At 30.7% G+C, this 22278-nt stretch overlaps 1 protein-coding gene across 3 annotated transcripts in view; it reads left to right on the top strand.

Annotated features, from left to right (window-relative positions):
* The window catches only part of LOC143196017 (salivary peroxidase/catechol oxidase), a 73847-nt gene that overhangs the window by 5513 nt on the left and 46056 nt on the right, over positions 1 to 22278 (top strand). For 2 of the 3 annotated variants that reach the window (XM_076403613.1, XM_076403602.1), the window contains exons 2-3: positions 14120 to 14164; positions 14216 to 14367. In XM_076403613.1, the coding sequence (XP_076259728.1) occupies positions 14303 to 14367 (65 nt within the window). In that variant the 5' untranslated portion in view covers positions 14120 to 14164; positions 14216 to 14302. The other variant, XM_076403608.1, reaches the window with a different exon arrangement.

Below are 22278 nucleotides of genomic sequence, written 5' to 3'. Positions count from 1 at the left end.
TATTTATTTGTCTTTTTTTAATTACTTTAATTAATTAGTGGTAATCTTAGGCTCGCATTAGTCATATTCATATACAATGCATTACTATTTTTTTGAATTATAATTATTTATAGAATTTCATCATCATCACCATCATCAAACCGGATATTTCAAAGTTCTTTGCCAACAAACCACTATTTCTAGTAAAAAACATAACTTACGAAAAATATTATTTCAGATTTTGTCATTTAATTATATGATGTGATATAATTATTGCAGTCAAAATATTATGATTAAATGATATTTGAACGAATCCAAATGGTCGGTACACTAATTAGATGTAATTTTAAAATTATGTTGTAGCTTGTCAAATAGTTCATCAATACACCAAAACACGATTTAAACTAAAAGCAAATTACCTTTTAACATATTTTAACAATTTACTTTATTAGATTCACAAGTTTTCGTTACAGTTGGGATTTCCTTACAAAATGACCCATTATATGATAATACTATTTAAAAGTAATATACTACACAAACGCCAATGAGTTATTTAATTTTCTAATATAGTTCATACCCTTCCTCTTGTATTTCATCTTAGCTATAACATACCTCTGCCAACATTTCTTTTCTGTTTTAAAAGTACTTATTTAATTCTATTACAGTAATAACATTTAAATATTTCGTCGATTCATTTTTAATACACTCAATTTACAATTATTAGAAAAATATTTTGGATTCAGTTAGAAATAGTGAAATGTTTTAAAAAAATTTGTACATTTAATGTTCTCCTGTAGTTTTCTTAAAATTGTCTTTTTCTAAGGTCTGTTACTAGAGTGTGAATGGTAGATGGACCAGTAAATACATGGCGGTATTACCGCCATTAGGAAATTTTGATTCGTTCTTTTAAATTTCCATCATAGATAAAAAATATGTTGTTGTGAAGACATTTTATTATATTACCAGGTACACGCCACCATGGCATCAAGTAACTAACTCCTGATGTCATATTTTCTTGACCAATAATAATTAAATAAAAAACAAAATTTTATTTCTCAAACAATATAAACAAATTAAATGGAATTCAATAAAACGTAAAAATTATACCTACATATATAGAAATAATATATGTATAATGCAATAAATAAACTAAATAGAAATCTACAACGTGGGGGAAAAGTTCCGCTACCATTTTGTTTGATTCTTAAATATGATAACTTTGCCCAAAGAAAAGATAAGTAAATTTGGTTTTCATAAAAAGTTTATTAGGCCTTTACATTCTTTTTTCGTTATGATTGAAAAATTATGTCGGCTAAATGGTGACCGCGATTCGCTATGCAACTTTCGGCTCCTTTTAAGACATTTTTCATAACATCCTACAACATCTGAGGCTGAATTTCTTCAACTACGTGACAAATATGGTCTTTAAGATGTTGAATCATTTGGGGCTTTTTCACATAAACTTTTTTTTGATTTTAAAAAACCCCATAAGAAAATGTCTGGTGCTGTTAAATCCGGAAATCTGACTGGCCATGCTAAATCGCCACTTCACGAAATTAGTATTCGTGCGAAAACGTCATTCAATAATTGAAATGTTGAGCGAACTCTGTGTGCTGTGGCCATTGCTCTGCCATTTCAGGTACAAGAAAATTGCGAGACAATGATGTTTTCAGCATGAATACCACACCATATAGTTATTTTTAGTGGATGCGATGATGATTCATGAATTAGTTGAGGATTATATGTTCTCCAAAACCAACTGTTCTGTTTATTGACGTGTCAACTGAGAAGATAATGGGCTTCATCGCTCATTATCAATTTAGACGAAAAATCTTCAATTTCACGAGACAGCCTTGGGATTGCATTACTGTACTCAACCCATTCATCAGGATCTCTTGGCAATTTTTGGACTAATTGAATTTTGTGCGGGAACATTTTCAAAATTCGCCTTAAGCTGCGTGCAGAATCACTAGGAACCACGTCTCCGATGTTTCTGGAGACTCTACAACACTATAACGCACCAAAGCCACATTTTCAGCGTTACAAGCCGTGCATTGTCTTCCAGAACGAGACCCGTCTGCTGTCGCACCGTACTGTCGAAAATTCCCATGTAAACGCTAAATTGTGGTTTTGTAAGGCACTGGACGATTAGGATATTTTTGACGCAATTTCCGCTGAGTGGAAATAATGAAACGATTATTTTCCATAAATATTGTCACTATTTTTGCTCGTCCTTGTAGCATATATTTACCCATAATATAATTTGGACGTCTACACAACACAACGGTTAAAGCAAAACTGAGCTTAACGTCACATAACCAAGATCACGCGTAATCAAAAAGGTAGCGGGACTTTTGCCCGAGCTGTTTTAAAGAATAAATATATTATAGAAAATATCTTTAGTGTCATACATTTAACAGTATCTATTAAAATTTAGTTTTGTTTATTTTCTTACATTGAAACTTCTCGTATATTAAAATGTGTACTTAATTCAAAAAATATACCATTATTTATAATATTTAATCCATTATGATTTCTGATATTATAATTTTGACATTGTTTGACATATTTTGGTACTTGTGCTATATAAATAATTATATTAATATCGGGTACAAACCATGCTGAGTCATACACCAATCATCCTTAGTCCAGATAATTTGAAATATTTAACAACATCAAAACATCTGTTATAAACTTTCTGTATATCTGGGCACAAAACAAACCTTAGATCAAGGGTACATTAATTAAATATTAATAAATTAATAGTTCCTTATTAATTAAATAGTTATTTAATTTATGGTCTGTTACTACACTACTTTTATGTAATCTCATAATAATGTTTCATCTCAGCTTCTTCAACATTGCTTTGGTTCTTCAATTTTTCAAGTTAATGAATTACTTTTTCATTTTCTTGTTATCTTTTATAGAATTACGTATGTCCTATATCAAGGTCTCCGAAGTATTATTCTTGAATGATTTGTTAAGTTATAAATTAACATAAAAATGTTATTCCAAACTGCAAACTATTAATATAAAATATAGCTACTATTATTTTATTTATATTTAATAGGCTTCGAATACAGATCAATTTGTATTGAAACAAATTATCAGAGCAAATTGTTAATAGTTTAGATTACTTAAAATGTATTTGTTAGCTCTTTTACCTATCATAGTTGGTACCTCCTATGTTTACATTTGTAATAGGGCCAGAAAAACAGAGTAAACTGAACGAACTCATTTCGTCTCAGTAGAACAGTTGGATTTGACCTGAATGTAATCTGTTGGGTAAGCAAACCTCTTCAATATTCTACGTGTTTCACTAAGAAACATCATTATGAATATTTTATTTTTAAGTCAGTTTCGAGTAAGTAAGTGGGCGTTAAATAAAATATGTGAAAGTATATTTTATTTTGGTAAATATGTAGTTCATTTAAGTAGAACAAGCTTGATTGAGACGATATAACAATATATAGTAAAGAAAGAGGAAAATTTCGATATTCATCTGAATATTTTACGCGATCACGAGGGCTATATTTTATAATTCCGCATTTTGAATCAAAAATATTTACAAAAGTAATTTTATTGGTTTTAATATATCTTTCATGAATATTAGAATACTTGTATTAACGCTTTTTACTTTTAAAACGTTGCCGTCTCAATTTGTTCTCGATACGAAAGCTAAACGAATCAATTATTAAAGTAATTTGGAATGCTGAGGAGTCCAACTATTTATAGTACACGGAATAAATGTCAGATCAATAAATACCAAAAAATACCATTGTGCATTATCAGTGCAAGCACTCTATCAATTTCTGATGCAAAAGTAACATATTTTAATTCGCTTAGAAGCAGTAGAAGATGGAAAAAAAGTAGTTGTTAATTTTGTTACATCGACAAAAATGAAACTCAACACAACAGACAAACACAACAGTTTTTATTTTTCAACTATGTTTCTCTAAACACTACAAATGCTAATGTTCTGAGTACGTGTACATCCATCTGTGTCATAAAAATATTAAATGATAGATGGCAATACTTTCAACACCCTAGTTTCGAGATAGTAACAACACAAGGAAACCCCCGTAAATTGTCTCCATTAATCTGATATTTCAATTATACCATTCCCTTGTTTCCTATTCTAATTAAGAAAGCAAGAAAAATGTGTAAAAAGTTGCTTTAATTATAGGGAAATTCATTTGAATTGTTAATATTGTTTTATATAATTTTTTAACGGTGCTTTATGAAAGATAATAAAGAGATTTACATATTTTCGTAATTTGCATTTACTTATTTTATATGCAAGTCTAGCTGATTTTCTCGCAACAGTATTTTTAAAATACTAATAAATATGGCGTTTTAAGATTTATTTTCTACATTATCAAGTATCAATTTCATATTTTTAATAACATCATCATAGACACTATAATGAAGATTTACTTAACGTTATGAGTTGTTAATGGTTAGTATGATAACACAATGATTTATTAAGAAAAATCTCTGGTACTACAGCATGCAGAGCCAAGTTACTTTTATCATTTTCACGTTGGTTTTCATAGATTTTTTTTCATGGAGTTTTCAATATTTTGTTGTATACTTTTTTTTTCTTCAACATAATTCCAACAATGAAAATTATTCCTATAACCTTGCCAGCTGACTGTTTCGTTTTCCCACCCTTTGGAGCGGGTTCATCGTATGCAGTCCATTCGGATGACTGTCGATTGGACATCGGACTGAAATGACGGAGCCATGATTCATCCATAGTCACATATCGATGCAAAATCTCAGGTTTATTACGCTTGATCATCTTCAAACACTGCTCCGAATCATCAACTCATTCAAAATGCATGCAAATTCATACACTGCGTTCATCGTCTTCGGTGCTCATTTCACCACGTCTAAACTTCATCAAAGCATACCAATCCTTGATTTTTCTAGGGCAGTGTCCGGAAATTTGGTATCAAGCTAAGTTTTTGCTTCAACTGTATTTCTCCCTTCAAAAAGCAATATTTTATCAACACGCGAAATTCCATTTCATAATTTCTTTTTACAATAACAAAAGTTACTTTACTCAAAATGCTATAATTCACAAACTAATAATCCAATAGCGTTCAAATTTATAGGCGCATCTTTTGATACTTAGGGCTAACTAAAAAATATATGGATTTAATTCTAGTAGTGACATCTATGTGTCCGGTCGGACACACTTTTCAATTGACCTATTATAGTCATTATGGTCCAATTCATTTGGAACTTTCAGCGTCTTCGCACAGTTTTAAATTTCTAGCAGCTCTCTTATTTCTCGATGCCAAATTATTAAGTTTGGAAATCATTCCCAACAACATTTTCCATCTAATTATTTGTTGATGTTACCATGTACTTCTAAAAATTATAATTATGTCTTACCGCTATATTTATTCAAATTGAAAATATAAGTTAAAAATTATTAGCCTGAAAATTTAAATTACTAATGCTTGAGGGTACATTGATAACAGGTATTCAATCTTACAATATAAAACTTTAAACTCGAACAATTTTATATTACTTAACTTATTACCATTTTGTCCAGTTACATTTTGGAGAGTTACCGTGGCATCTGTAAAAACCATAGACATTATCAAAATTAAACCATAAAACAACTGTAATGTATTTATAATAAATATCACAACTTAATCGTTAACAATGGGCCATAACAATGTAATCTTTAATAAAACCCAGTCATGTGTACAAGACGTACCTATAATGACCATTAGATCAAACTGTTTAGAATTCTTCGAAAGTATGGTTGTGTCTATTTGTCGTGACGCTGACTGGCATTTCGAAATCAAGGCTTCTTCGTGTTTAATTGGTCTCGTGTTAGTTCAGACACACCTCTATCGCATCGTAGACAATCTGATATAAAGATGTCATTTAAAATAGGATTCGCAATCTTTAGAACAAATCATTAATTACACTTAAAGGTATTACTCGAAACAAAGAGTAGTAAAACGTTACCAATTCACCATTAAAAAAAATAGATTTAATTTCTGTTATTATCGTTAATATATTAAAGATAATAACTTTCAAGCAAGCCTTAATTTATGCTTAACAAATGTATACTAATATATTTTTATACAAAAGAGTAATTGTCGAGAAGTATTATTTGAATATTATCCAAACATCGATCCTTCGCGACTTTTGTTTATCAAAATTTCAACTCATTTCGTACCATAGTAGTTCCTTATTGGTCAATATATAGTATACAAGTATAGGTGGTTCCTATTAATTCAACGTAAACCAAACAAAGTTCTACCATTAATTACCAATGGTTATCGTTACGTAACCAACAAAGATCTGCACGATGACCCCGAAATCAAATGGATACACGAAGTGATCCAAGATTTCGCCTTAAAACATGAAATTAGTTTGCTGAATTATAGCAGCGTGGAGGCGATACAGCCATTTGATAACCCGCAGGAAACCAGAAGATTGAAGCGAACCAAACCACACGAACTTCTTTAGCGTATTAGTTTTAATTTAATTTAGGAAAAACATACTGATGTATTAATCCCGTACTCGCCTTGCTTGTATATTATGTACGTACGTACAATGCAAGTAAAACTAATATAAGATATAATTGATAAAAAAAGTGGATGACTTTAGAAACTTGGAACTAAATAAATTTAGAAATATAAATAACCCATCTTATTTCAAACAACTTACAACTTCTTCAATGCATTAATACAGTTTTTATTTTACTACCTGATCTAATCAATGAATAATAAAATCAGTATACGTAACTTTATAATGTTTTTTGTTCTTATTAGAAACCGACCGATACACATATATGCTATTAAAAACGAGTCATGACTTTATCATGACTGGATCATTAATCTAACCTAGGTTAATGATATTAAATTTAATTTAATGTATTACAATACTGACCTTGATATTGTGGTGTAACATGTACACATCCGCATTATATATATTGTACGCTCCTACAATAAGTTACATTCATTGAAAAAAAAATTGTTTTCTTTTCGTCTATATGTTCGCTGGGAATCGCTATTGATGTAGCGTAAAATTTTAATTTTGTTACCCCAAATATATCAAAATAATTCTTCTTGCTTGCTGATATTTATAGTACCCCAAAATATTGTCAGTGTTCTATCAATATTTCAGACTGAGAAAAGTGAGTCGAGTTAACAGGTCAATTGAAAAGTCCCCGGCCTGGCACATAGATGGCGCTACTAGAATTAAGTCCATATGTTTTTTAGTTAGCCCTAACCCTCAAAAGATGCGTGTATACATTTGACAGATGTCAACCGTCAAGGATTGACATGCTAAGATTAGACGTGGTGAAATGAACCGACACATTCAAAACCGACGTTACCGACGAAAACATTTAAAAAATCCATAAAAAGATATTGAATGACCGTAAATTGAAACTGAATGAAATGAAATTCACGAATATTTGGGTATGAGAAAGGTCTGTGCAAAGTGGGTGCCGCGCGAGCTCATTTTTGACCAAAAACAACGACGAGTTGATAAATCGGAGCAGTATTTAAGATCAAACGTAATAAACCCGAGTTTTTGCGTCGATATGTGGCAATGCTCCAAACATGGCTCCAAATCCAATCGACAGTCATCCGAGTGGACTGAACACGATGAACCCACTCCAAAGCGTGGGAAAATGCAACAGTCGTCTGGCAAGGTTATGGCGTCTGTATTTTATGATGCGCATGGAATATCGCATTATTGGACCGTTTGAAGGACGAAATCGCCGAAAAACTGCCGCATTTGAAGAAAAAGAATACGTTGCTTCACCAAGACAATGCACCGTGTCACAAGTCAGTGAAAACGATGACAAAAATCCATGAATTGAGCTTCGAATTGCTTCCTCATCCACCCTATTCTCCAGATCTGGCCCCCAGTGATTATTTTCTGTTCTCAAATCTCAAAAGAATGTTCGCTGGAAGAATCTTCGTTGAATGAATATGTGATTGACGAAACTGAGGCCTATTTTGATGCAAAGAACAAATCGTACTACAAAAATCACCCTTGAAGGGAATTATGTTGAATAAAAAAAATTGCCCAAAAAAGGTGTTTTACTATGGTAGGGCGGGGGCTTTTCGATTGACCTGTTAGTTAGAGTAAGATATCAACTGATTTTATAGCAACAAGTCCAGAGCTACTAATAATAATTTAATAAACTTGGTTAAAAGATTTCTGAATAAATTTCTAAATAAATTAATATAAATAAAACAAACTTAATTATTATTTCTATGACATTTATAATATATCTTATGACAATATTATGTTGATTAATTTGCTAAGTACATAAATTTGGTAATAAATAAAAAAAATCGGGATATAGTCAAATTTCACTAAATAATATATAGTAATAAAAAATAGATAATATAATATGGTGCACCTGTACATAACATTTAGTTAACATAGCATTATAACAAAAGCACAACTCATTACATAGATCTATTAATAATTCATGCTCGCATTCTTATATCATATAAACACTTACTTCTTAATCTTTTTGGTGTTACTACTGCCTGAAGTTGAAAGCACATATTCGTCATCGTTACAAAACAATGTTGAAACGCGAGCGATGATTTCAATATCAGTTCAATAAGGAAGCCTCTCAATTTATATTTCTTTTAAAAATTATATTTGTAATTTTAACGTCTTTTTGGAAATTCAGGTTTAGTCAAAACAACTTTTGTTGATAGTAACATTGGTGCCTATTGACATACTATTTAAATTACAACAATGAACTGCATCTTAGTTAAGCAATACACTCTCACCCTAGAGTCTATAGTCATCAGATCTTAAATGCAAAGAACCAATCTCTCTCTGCTTATGTAAATGATTCCTGTTCCTGTTTATTTTAAATCATTTCTGGACCACAGTAGGATTCAAAAATAATGTATTCTATTTGGCCCTTTACATCTTGAAATACAACAGTATTCGTTATAACTTTTAGACCATCGTCATTTTTACCATAAGTGATCTGCAAATTACCTCATAAAAATATTTCAAACAACAAATATCACCAGAGTTTTTTAAAGCATGATACCAATATTGACTTAAAACAATAAATCTGTGGGAACATCACAATATTAGATGATACGAGCATTCAAATAGAACATTAAATATTTGTTAATTATCATGATTCAGATATTTTATTTCTAAACGGAACCACTATCAAAAAAATTACAAATGGTAAATAATCACAACAAAACAAACAATATCGCTTCATCAAAAACTATGACAATATCAACTATTGGAATTTATATCATAAAAAAATATTTATATCTGATATCATTTAATACCTGCATTATTTTATTACTTTTAGCACAGCTACGTGTCTAACATCATGTCTAGATCATTGGCTTTATTTTAACAAGAGATACACTATTCATTGATAGACATCAAGAAAAGTATAAATAAAGGTGCGTTCTATTTTCTTGTGGCAAAATTGACATACACATATTGTTAAATGAAATATATTTTAGGTTTTATTGTAAACATTTATGATGAATCACTATAATATTATGTTCATTATCTATGACTTAACAATAATGCCATATATAATGTTTGTATAGTGTAATATTGTAACTACTTTACTGATAAGAGGCTATTTCTTGAAACTCGCATTGCCAGTTCTTATAAATGATATATATTTGAAAAATATAATATAAGTGGAATAAATTTTCCTAAATTCATATATTAACCAGAAATTGGAAACACAATTTGACATTTTTTATATATTTTTTATCTCTTGTAATATAATAAATGACATGAATACTTTATAAAAATATCTAATATTTAAATAGTTTTGAAAGGAAAAAAGAGCATATAAAACAATATGCAACTTAAAAAATTTAGCTTATTTACAATAGAAACATTACAATAAAAATGTTAACTTCAACAAAGTTATACTTCAATAAAAATATGCAAACTCTTTTCTAGACTAGCCATTAGTTAGTGTTCTAGGAGCAATTGTTTATGTGGTGCTCGCCTTAGGTCTAATCTACAGGCAACCATTTATATTTACAATCACATAATATCCATGCAACTACACTTCCTTTAACAAAATATATTTGTAATTTTAATATTTTTTGGAAATTCTGGTTTAATCAATACAATTATTGTTGACCTTTAAATTGGTCAATTGGCCAATTTTGGTACTTAATTTTATACTTATTGCAAAAAAATATCGATATTTTTTTCTCCGATATATCGATATATCGAAATATCGATATTTTTTTGGTGGCCTAAACCGCTAGTTTTAGTATCTTAGTAGCATTTTATTAGAGTTAGGCAAAAATTATTCGATATATCGGCGGAAAAAAATATCGATACTAAATTTTAACAATATCGGCACTTCTTCGCTCCAACCCTACCTTTCCATGCAAATTTTACATGATAACCGGTGGGAAGAAATCTCAAAACAAAAGAGAATCTAACTTAAAAACTAGGTTTTTAATATCGTCATTTTAATTAGCAATTTAAAAATTCGATACTCTCATTTACAAGTTTAATACCTTCTTGAAAAAAATATCGAAAAATATGAACCAAAAAAAATATCGATATACTGACCTAAAATTTATTGGCCTATATGTCGGGCTATATAGCGATTTTTTTTCGGCATACTTATTTAATGAAATAAACAAAATTTATAATCAAACAGACTCTAGTATTTGTTTTAGCTGAAGAATATTATTAATTGATGATTTTTGTTCATTTCAAATCTTTGATTCTACTTGAAAATATGAATACTACATTAATCATTTTTATTTACCACTAGTTTATTTACATTCAATATATAAGACTATGAAATCATAACCGATATATATTTTGTAATAAAGATGAAGGAAAAAGCATTAAACGAAATAATATGCTACAGTGTGAAAAGAAACAAGTTCGACCTATGAATGAATAATCCTATAAGATTATTAATTGTTAATTATAGTTTTGTTGTCTTAAATTTTTACTACATATCAAAAAAGCATATATTGTTGTTTTATTAATATATAAACTATCGCAGGAAATAACTATCACTTGCAAACTGATGTGGTTTGATAGAACATTGAAAGTTAAAACAGGTGTTATGCAAGGTGATACACGACAAAACGATCTTGCAACATACCAACGATCATTATTTTTAAAAATATTTAACCGAATAGCAATTTAGCAAGTTCGAACAACAAACAAGATAATGTTTAATAAGAAATTAAGTGTTACAATCTATATATTAACGATACAGAAACGATTATTTCGAATCTGTCTCAATTATAATAGTTTAATGTAAATAATATATCCTAGAAACACAATAGAAGTAAAAATTATTAACCGTAAAAACACATCAATATTTAAAAAATTACCGGTGAATGCAAAAAAATATTTGAATTTTGTATAAATAATAGCTACTCAGTTTATATTTTAAAATCGGTCGTACAAACGTTTATCTGGGAGAACCCATTGTTTAAGGTAAACCAGTAGAGATCATATCAAGTAAAGAATTCATATCCAAAAACCCATTTTCTCATCAAACAAGTCGCATCTTCAACCAGTGATTGTTTAAACCTCTTCAATAGCTGGTTATTGATAATATGTAGTAACATAGCAAATTGAATTAGGTTAGTTCGTGTGACGCATTTTTATCATTAAATGTCACTAAAATAAAAATTATCATAGAAATCTTTTAAAACTCAAGTTTTTGTGGACTTGGAACTCAAGGAAAGTAAAATTATTCACCATCATATCATAATTCTCTCTCGGAAAGTGTCTACTTCTCAACGAAACCATAGGGTCAATTTTGCCCTACAAAAGTGTATGAGAAATTCGTCAATTATATTGCCGTCAATTCTCAATGTCAAGTCTTAAGTGAAATATTTCATTTGTAATACAATCTCGGAAAGAATCATATTACAATAGAATCTGCCCAAAACTCCCATTTGAAGGGTTTCAAGTCCGTGAACCCTACAGACGAATTAACATAATAAACGTTCAAACAAGATATATTTTAGGCGCGATTGTAATATTTTCTGCCTTACACATACATCATCTAAAAAATCAATTTGAACTCGGTACCGTACCCAAACAAATATATTAAAGTAGATTTATTTTGTTCCTAACTTAATTTTGTGTTTATAACATAATATTATATTATTATTTTCGTATTCTTTTGAGGGCTCGGCACCGACTTCAAAATAATTTTTATTTAGTTCTTACAACGACTATTACGTATATATTTTATTATAAAATGTTTTTTTGCGATAAAAGTCTAAGTTTGAGTATTTTTTATTTTTTACTGAGTTGCTTATTTATTTTTTGAAGTCGGTTCAATTTTTTTTGTAAAAATACTTGCTTTTTCTCTTTTTAGTGTTAGATATTTACTCAATAAATCACGCCGTTATTTTATTTAATATTACAATGGATAATCCAAGTAAAAGTACAGCCCGTATGAGAAAAAATAGGAATAAAAAATCATTGAAATAAGGAATGTTTCAGGCCCTGGGGCCCCAGGTGATTTGACCAAGTCTTTGACAAATGTTGGAAACAAACTATAAAAAAATTAAGTTTCTGTCTTGTTGGGAATAGAACCCGCGATCTCCGAGTGTAGGCCTAATCTTATAACTATTACACCACAAAAACACTTACCTATTATGTTTTTACAAGTCATATTACGATATGCTAAATGCTCAAAAAGCAAATTGAATGGCTTTTATACTGAGCTACTTCCGATTTTTCCTTACACCAGTCTAGCAATAACATTATACCCAAATATCTCATTATTTTAGATAAAAAATATGTGGAAACATTGTATGTGCCTTTGAAATTTGAGATTTTCCCTCGATCACTCAAGCCCTTGAACCATGCATTTGCTCTGACTGGGTGTGGTTGAGATTTAGCGAAAATCCATCATTTGTTAACATATTGATATTTTTTTATTAATTCTGTCCCTAAGTCTGGATTGCTAACTATATTGTGTCATCAACATTTGTATCAGCTAATGTTATAAAACATAAAATATCATCAGTGAACATGAAATTGGTCAAGTCTTCTTAAATAATGTAAATTTTGGAAGCTGTAACCTACTTTTTGTCGGATAGTCTTCAGGCGAGAACTGACACAACCTTCTATGGATGGGGTTTTGTTAAAGGGGTTTTTGCTTTTTCCCTTAGCCCAAACCATGAAGGGACAACAGGCTACTCTAAATAAAAGGACCAAACAAAGGAAAGACGAGAATTTAAGACAATGGCGTATATTAGCTTAAAAGGTACAATATCACAATAACGCAAACTAATAACTTATATTCTACTCAAAAATATTCACGGCTTCGAGAAAAATAACTCAATCAAAACGGTGTTATAAATGCACGTATAAGAAAAGGAAAAGGACTTATTTCTACTGAGGATTTTCTAATTTCAAGAAATTTTTCTTCAGTCACACTACTCTCCTCTCCAATAGGTAGACACCCAATCCAGGCAGCGTTCTTTTTCGTTCTCGAATTTCTGATTATATTCTTTAAATTGCACGAGATACAGGACTCAATCAAAAAACGAACGCTATACTGTTATACAATACGCTTTTCAAATCTCAGCTAATAGCTCAGCACAGCTATTAATAAAATGAAGTAATACATAGTATACTTTCTTTCATATTAAAGTACTTTTATTGTAAATATAACCATCAAAGTAATTGTTGTGTGTCTTCCATCAGAGAGTTGACAAATACATTGGAAATCAGGGAACTAATAAACCAATATCCATTCTTGTTCTCATCTTTCTGACAACAATTCAAATTTACATATTAAAGAAGTGACGCAAGCTCAGATTATAATCAAATATAGTAATACTTAATATATTTTTTCAGAGGTAACAAATACATTGAAAAATAGCGAACTAATTAATAAAAATGTTAATATTAACGTGTCAAAGATATTACAGTGTCATGAAAAGAGGACCTAATTTTCACCAAATTGACAGCAAATTTCGTCAAATATAAAATTTCTTAAACTTTTTTACGCAAAGCACTTCTTTTAAACTAGGTTAAAAGAAATTAGAAGAATTAGAAAGTTTATATATAATTAGACAGTTAAATTATTTCAAACAAGGTTATTTATAACTTCGTTTTTTTCTAGATAGCTGATATCTTATTGGAAACCCAGTCAAAATGCCTGATAATTGTAAGTCCATGACATTACGCGACGCTAATAACAACACTTATCCCACACCAGTAAACAACAACGTGAACGAGAGAAACTCGTCGGGCTCCCGTCAGAAGAACATCCAGGTGACGGCCAAAGTCTTATTCGGATCCGTCCATGCCATCAATCGGCTCAAGGAGGCAGAGAAAGCTGCAAGACAAAACAAACGCATTTAGTATAAGGTAAATTGATTATAATCTAGAAAAAGATCGATAAACTGAAACGTGATGATATTCCATCAAGAAAAATAATCTCATATGGATGTTATTTGTGTAAAATCGTCATTTTTATATATTCAATTTATATTAGATATGATTCATAACAGCAAAAAATTATTTCAATAGATTTTAACTGAATGAACTATAATTTAAAGATAACAAAAATATCAACTTATCGTATAATATCTATATAATGAATTAAAATTGAATATATTTATATTATAAATTACTATTGTTTTCTTTTATAATTGGGGTGATTGCTGATTCAGAAATATTACTTTTATAACAGGTCACTTGCAAAGATGGCGCTACTAAAATTAAATCCATATGTTTTTTAGTTAGCTCTAACCCTTAAAAGATGCGTGTATACATTTGACAGCTGTCAGATCATTACTTTGTGAATTATATTATTTTGAGTGAACCAACTTTTGTTATTGTGAAAAAAATGGATAAAAAGGAACTTCGCGGGTTGATAAAATATTGCTTTTTGAAGGGAGAAATACAGCTGAAGCAAAAACTCGGCTTGACGCCGGGTTTCCGGACATTGACCTAGGAAAGTCAAACATCAGGGATGTTCTTGGTGTCTTGAAAAAGGAAGGACCATCAACAGCGACTATTATATAGCGTTATTGGAACGTTTGAAGGACAAAATCGCCGGAAAACGGCCGCATTTGAAGAAAAATAAAGTGCTGCTTCAACAAGACAAGACACCGTGTCACAAGTCAGTGAAAACAATGGCAAAAATCCATCAATCCACCGTATTCTCCAGATCTGGCCCCCAGCGACTATTTCCTGTTCTCATATCCCAAAAGAATGCTGGGTGGGAAGAAATTTTCGTCGAATGAAGAAGTGATCGCCGAAACTGAGGCCTATTTTGCTATAATCAGTGTATCCACACTTGAAGGGAACTATGTTAAATAAAAAAAACTAATTTTGGAAAAAAATGTGTTTTACTATGGTAGGCCGGGGACGTTTCAATTGACATGTTAATTTAAAGAAACATCAAAACGGTCGCAAGTATCATATGACATCAATATAGAGTTAGTAAACAATGAACGTTAGGCGCGAATACATCAAAACCATTTTATTGCGTAAATAGTGTATGGGTCTACACAAACGCAGACAAAACTATCAGAAGAGAAAACCCAAAGATTGTCACAGTTATATCATGACAAAATGACGTTTACATCCTAAGAATAAATGTTACTGCGTACGAAAACGTATTGAATGACGTATTGATGCAAAAATGACTAGCAATAGCCAAAGTTATCTTCTTGAATGATAACGCTCGACCGCACGTTAAAACATTTCTGAATTATACTTTGTCAGCTCGAAAAGGAATTTTTTCTACCACACTCAGTGTATTTACCAGATACAGTGCCTTCTGATTACCACATTTTATAGCATTACCAAACCAACTTCGTTCTTTAGATACGATGCCAGAAAGCTGAAATAAATAGCACAAATTAATGGATTTTCTTTGTATTAATATATGTTATAAATATAATTTTTTTAAGTAAACACTTCTTTAGAATAAATAAATGAATAGCATCATGCAATCACCTAATAATTCATTGAACTCAACAACAACTTACAACAGGTCAAACGCTTAAAAAGTTAAAAGCTTCATTGATTTATTGTAAGTCAATTTCAACTTTCAACTTATCCCACATATTAATCTCAGCTTTTTGTTGATACCATTAACTTAGTGCCAAATTATAACAATCGACCATCATCAAAAATTTAATTTCATTTTTCCAACTCCATATTTACTTTAAAAACTACTTACTGTATTTGTTAGGCTTCGAAATTCATATATGCTTCTTTTTCTGATTTATTCCAATAGAGCTCTGTATTGTTAATCGTCAAGATATAGACCTCAATAGCTTTGCGTTTCGTTAAGTATTAAATATTGGTTGAAAATTAACAAAAACTGTCTGAATGCAATCAGCAATAATGGTATCAGTTTTTTTTTAACAATACGAAAAGGGCTAATTGAAAACATATTGGGATTTTTTATATAAATAAAGTTTTTTTGTGCATATGTCATCCAGATGTTTAATGTTTTGCCTTCTGCAATTTGTAAATTCGTTTTAGAAACAGACAATATTTTCCTTCTCATCTTACTCTAGTTGAAAAGATGTCTGATTAGTTCGAACACGTAAACGAATGAGCCTGTCGAAGTCGTTCGATTGTCAGACGCATACAAAATTCTTGTAAGCAATAGTGTTAAGAGGTTAGGACTCTAACCTATAAACTATTGTGGCTGTATAATTAACTGTAGTTTTTAGATTTATTATGATGTTAATACAAATTATATTTAATAACATTTTTGTCCAATTACTTTATTTAGATTAGAATGTTGTTGCATGTCAAAGCCAAGGTGAACTAAAACTCATAGAAGCGTCAACATTGCGACGTTTGACGTAACAAATTTAGATGACGTATGTACAAAACAACTTTGAACACAATATACATATTGTTTAATGCAGTTTTCTCCATAACAGAAAAATGCAACATAATTACAAGAAATAGTTAGATAATGAAACAATAAAAAACTTTCATAAATTATAATGCATAAATAAAATCCTTGAAAAACACGTTTGTTGAAAGTCTATGAAATAATTATTCTTTTAACTAATGAAAAGCTGTCTATAAAAATACATAGTATAGATTTGCATTTTACTAATTATTATAATAAACGTACATTTAAAAATTAATGTACCATTTCCAAGCAATAGTGAGAAAATTATTAGATTTGGTTAAATAAAATAATATCTTATAGAAATTCTATTTTATTATTATTATTAATTAACCCTTTCCACACGTTCATTCAAGCAATGTTTTATTTCTTTCACCGACTCCTACTTCTTCCACTGGCAATCTTTTCAGTCAGATGTGTAGCAATGAATCAATATTTTATCCTTAAAACATTGTTACTTTGCTTGAACATGTCCAAAAAGCGCTTTTACCAGTACCAAAGCAACTAACAAAACTTAATAATATCTGAATTTCTAGTCATTGTATAGTGGTAATAGTTCATCTAGTCCTTGTAAACATGTCACTGGTTAGCTTCAACAATATTTCGTAATGTTCCATCAACACCCGAAATTATTTTTAGCCATTTAAAAACAAACTAAAGTTATGTAATAATAGGAGTTGCCATGCTTTAAATATGTCAAGTTTGATTCATTGGTGTCGTTAATATCCAAGTTCATATAGATTTGTCAAGAATGGTATAGTCTTACTAAGTGATCTGCTAACTTAAACATCGAGCACAAAGCGATACTGCTTGTTCGGTCCTATTTTAACATAAACCAAACCCCCATGTCTAGACATCGCATCTTTCAGCCCAACGTAAACGTACCGTCTGATTAATCGAGCTATGTAACACTCCCGTTGTAAAATTATTTGTATCACTTCTACCTTCGCCCGCCAGTTTGCCTTTGATGATTTTCTCAATAACACTGTTTTTACACAAATTTCCATAGTATATTTACCGGGCATGTATAGAATGATTTACCAAATTTTAGTGACTCCAAATTCCAATAAGACACCTTGAACAACAGTATTCTATACAAATTTTTGTAGACTATTTTAATTCACAGTAACATCACATCGCCTTCGTTGGCATTACACCCTGAACTCCGATGCTTTTGCAAGGAATCTACAGACTAGAAGTGCTTTTCACCCTCAAACCGTATTTTTCGAAAAAATTCGAAAATTCATAAACTGAATCAATTAATTGACATTTAACTGAATTAATTCAATTTTTACTACCTACCTACCTTACAATTCTACCATTTTGATTGCGCCCCATCTTGGTTATGTGACGTTTAGCTCTGTTTTGCTTTTACCATTGTGTTACCATAGCACCAGATGTTTTCATACGGGGTTTTTCAAAATCAAAAGTTTATGTGAGTAGGCCCCAAACGATTGAACATATTAAAAACAATATTCGTCACGAAATTGAAGAAATTCAGTCTCAGATGTTGTAGGATGTCATGAAAAATTACTTAAACAGAGTCGAAAGTTGCATAGCGAATCGCGGTCGCCATTTAGCCGATATAATTTTTCAATCCTAACGAAAAAAATACAAAGACCAAAGAAACTTTTTATGAAAACCAAACCTACTTATGATTTCTTTGAGCAAAGTTATAGGTAATCAAAACGGTAGCGGGAATTTTGCCGCATGTTGTATTTTATTTAATGGAGAGTAGTGACGACTAAATCAATCGAAAACATAAGCGTACTGACGATTCAAACCTATTATATATAAACGAAACCCGTATGATGTATACGCATCAGATCAGATCACCACACACCAGACCGGTTTCCAGTGCCATATTAATCGAATTAAATGAAATATTGAATATCCAAAAATTCTAACTTGATTAAAAAACAACAATCTGCAAATATGTTGATTGATAATATTTTCAACATATTAATTTTTGAAGTCACTTGTGCTTGTATTCTGTTTTGGTCGGAAGCATTATCGTACAGATAGCTACTCCACTTTTTTACTCTAGTTACTTTATGAAACAAAATAAACTACCAAAAGGCAGCTATTAATCATTAGAAATCTGCATGTCTATCATTAAAGTACATTCTCCGAGCAATAACATATGCAACCAAACATATACAAGTGCTCACTTTCACGCTATAAAAATGTTCGTAACTACCGTCCACTTTCTACTGGCCACTTAGTAATGATTAATAAACAAATGCAGTGAAAATGTTCGTGTGTGTATGCGCGTTTTTTTTAACTATCGTAGATAGCCGTTTGCGGGGTCTTTAAACGATGGTGCGTGCGTATACGTTTGTGTATTCGTTCAACTCGTCACTTTCATCGCCCTCGGTCAAAGTCAAGGTTTTATTTATTGTATGTCATTTGTTTCGCCGGCCTGTCATTATTCGCGGTGAAAGCTTTTGTTTCTAATTTGTCGTATCGTTCGACTATTTATCAATATAAACCGGCAAATAAAAATTGGACCAACAAAAAAGATTAATGAGATGTGTTTACGGCGTAACTGTTCTGTTGTTTTTATTGATATTTTTTTGTGTTTTTTGAATTTGTTTCAGATTAAAATGAAACGAATTGTTTTACTAAAATCACAGTAGTATCAGAGGTGAACAGGTGTATAAAAAATCATATTACCGTTAATAGTGATTGAAAATTAAAATGAAGCTCTAGATATCCACATAACAAATATATAGTAAGCGAGAATGGAATTTTTAGGAGCTTATTATTACTTATTATGCGCTGATATTTTTATAACATCTTCTATAGTGTTCAAGTTCATATATTTTAGAATTATCCTGAGTGTTTTTTATCTTTAAACGTAAATTACTCCACTGCATTGACTTGCAAAAAATATCGACATTCTTTAAAAGAAATATCGATATGTCGATAGTTGTTCAGCATCCCTAAATAACATATCCCAATTGCGGAAAAGAAAAATGTAATTGGGATGCGGAATAGTTGTATAATGCGAAGCTGCTGTTGAAGATATATTAAGTGTATCTTATCTTTCTTATCTATCTTGTTGAGATTTATAGCTGAAGTCGCATTGTCGCATATGAATAACAAAAGGTAGGATCCGTAGTAAGGGCCGGCAGGTTTGCCTTTCTATCTCCGCTCCCTCTACATGTGGTAGAGTGAGAATGGGTAAATAACCAGCAGTCGTCGGTCTGTTGAAGGTATGATTCTATTTCTCTGAGGTACCAAGGAAATAATAAATATTTGAAGGGAAAAAATACAGTTGAAGCAAAAACTTGGCTTGATGCCGAGTTTCCGGACACTGCCCCAGGAAAATAAACCAACAAGGATTAGTTTAGACATATTGAAATGAGCACCGGGAGACGGTGAACACAGTGGACGCGCAAAAGAGGTTGTTACCGACGAAAACATTAAAAAAATCCACAAAATGTTTTAGAATGACCGTAAATTAAAAGTGAAAGAAATAGCAGACACTCTAAAGATATCAACTGAACATGTACATCGTATTATTCGCGAATGTTTGGGTATGAGAAAGCTCTGTGCAAATTGGGTACCACGCGAGCTCACTTTTGACCAAACACAACGACGAGTTGATGATTCGGAACAGTGTTTGAAGATGATCAAGCATGATAAACCCGAGATTTTGCATCAATATGTGACAATGGATGAAACATGCCTCCATGATTTCACTCCGAAGTCCAACCGACAGTCATCCGAGTGGACTGCACATGATGAACCCGCTCCAAAGCGTGGGAAAACGCAACAGACGGCTGACAAGTTTATGGCGTCTGTATTGTGAGATGTGCATGGAATAATTTTCATTGACTACCTTGAAAAAGGAAGGACCATCAACAGCGACTATTACATAATGTTATTGGACCGCTTGAAGGACGAAATCGGCGAAAACGGCTGCATTTGAATTCGAAATTGCCTCCTCATCCACCATTTTCTCCAGATCTGCGACTATTTCCTGTTTTCAGATATCAAAAGAATGCCCGCTGGGAAGAAATAATTCGTCGAAAGAAGAGGTGATCGCCAAAACTGAGGCCTATATTTTCTGAATTGACCAATAGTTCTATTGTATACATTAATTTTCTATGTTTATGATGTGAATAATCGTCTTCCATGGCATATTTAATTACTGATAGCATTGTTAACCAGAACAGGAATGATGTTATTTATAAATATTTTTATGACTCTCATTGGTTTCATGATTTTTAATGGATTGCCGTCATGGGCTAAGGAGAATTGATATTGATATGTCGACATATCACTTAATATTATACTCAATGTATCACCATGACTAAATATTTATAACAAAACTAATATCAAATAGAAGGAATATACATATTTGCATTTATTATATGAATTCCAAAGAACGAGAATAAAAACCACATCATAATAACAATCTCGTTCCAAAATTAAACACTTTTTAAATCAGATATTTACAAAACTGCCAAAATTAAATTATTTAGCATATGTTTTATGTTATTAATCATAAATAACACGTTTTAAACTAATATAGCATTAATTAAACTATATCATACTTATATATATTTATTATTATATTAACATCAAGATTTTTGGGCAAAATCACTAAATACAAACAGACCTAAATTCAGTTTTGAGGAATGAAAACCGTACAAGTCATGAAATAACATAAAAGTAACACAGTTCATAAACCTTAAACATATATTGAAAGAAAGCTTTGTTCTTGTAACAAACGATTAACTTTAGGTACTACTATGAAGACTTGCATATACAGATTTCCATTTGTATAACTATTTTGTTCATAATTTTTAATTTTAAATTTTTTAAAATTATATCTGAATAGCGACACATTATTTATTATCTTGTCCTAGAGTATGCGTATTCTCAAATATTTTAATAGAAATGGTGCTCAGATAAAGACAATATTGAATTATAAATTCAAAATATGTAATAATCGACATAAGGAGCAATATCTATCCCACACACCAAAACTAATACTCATGTATTTACTAACAACTTATTTATCAACCTAAGCTTCCAATAGTACTCAATAAAATTCAGTCAGTTTTATCACCATAAAGTTGAATATGTTTAAATACAAATTAAAGCCTAACATAGAGCTTTACGACAGATATCTCTAATTATGCTACAGTAGTTATAAGCATAATGTATGCTATATATTATAAACATTTGGCACTCTTTCACAGTAATAATAATTTTAACTAATCACTAACCTTACAAATTGTAATTATCATTCAGGGCGCGAACCCACTTACTGGTCCAAAGACAGTAATACAGTCCAAGACCTGCTGGATTTCTACATTACAAAAGGCTTCTCATTAAATCAAATTAGTACAGAAAGCCTGTGCGATCTAATATCTGAT

Source organism: Rhynchophorus ferrugineus, unplaced genomic scaffold (assembly GCF_030347505.1).
Source record: "Rhynchophorus ferrugineus isolate W39M unplaced genomic scaffold, kcgeb_rfMv2 rfM1, whole genome shotgun sequence".
Classification (NCBI taxonomy): domain Eukaryota; kingdom Metazoa; phylum Arthropoda; class Insecta; order Coleoptera; family Curculionidae; genus Rhynchophorus; species Rhynchophorus ferrugineus.
Note: the sequence above shows the minus strand (reverse complement) of the source record. Positions and strands in the feature narration are given on the sequence as shown.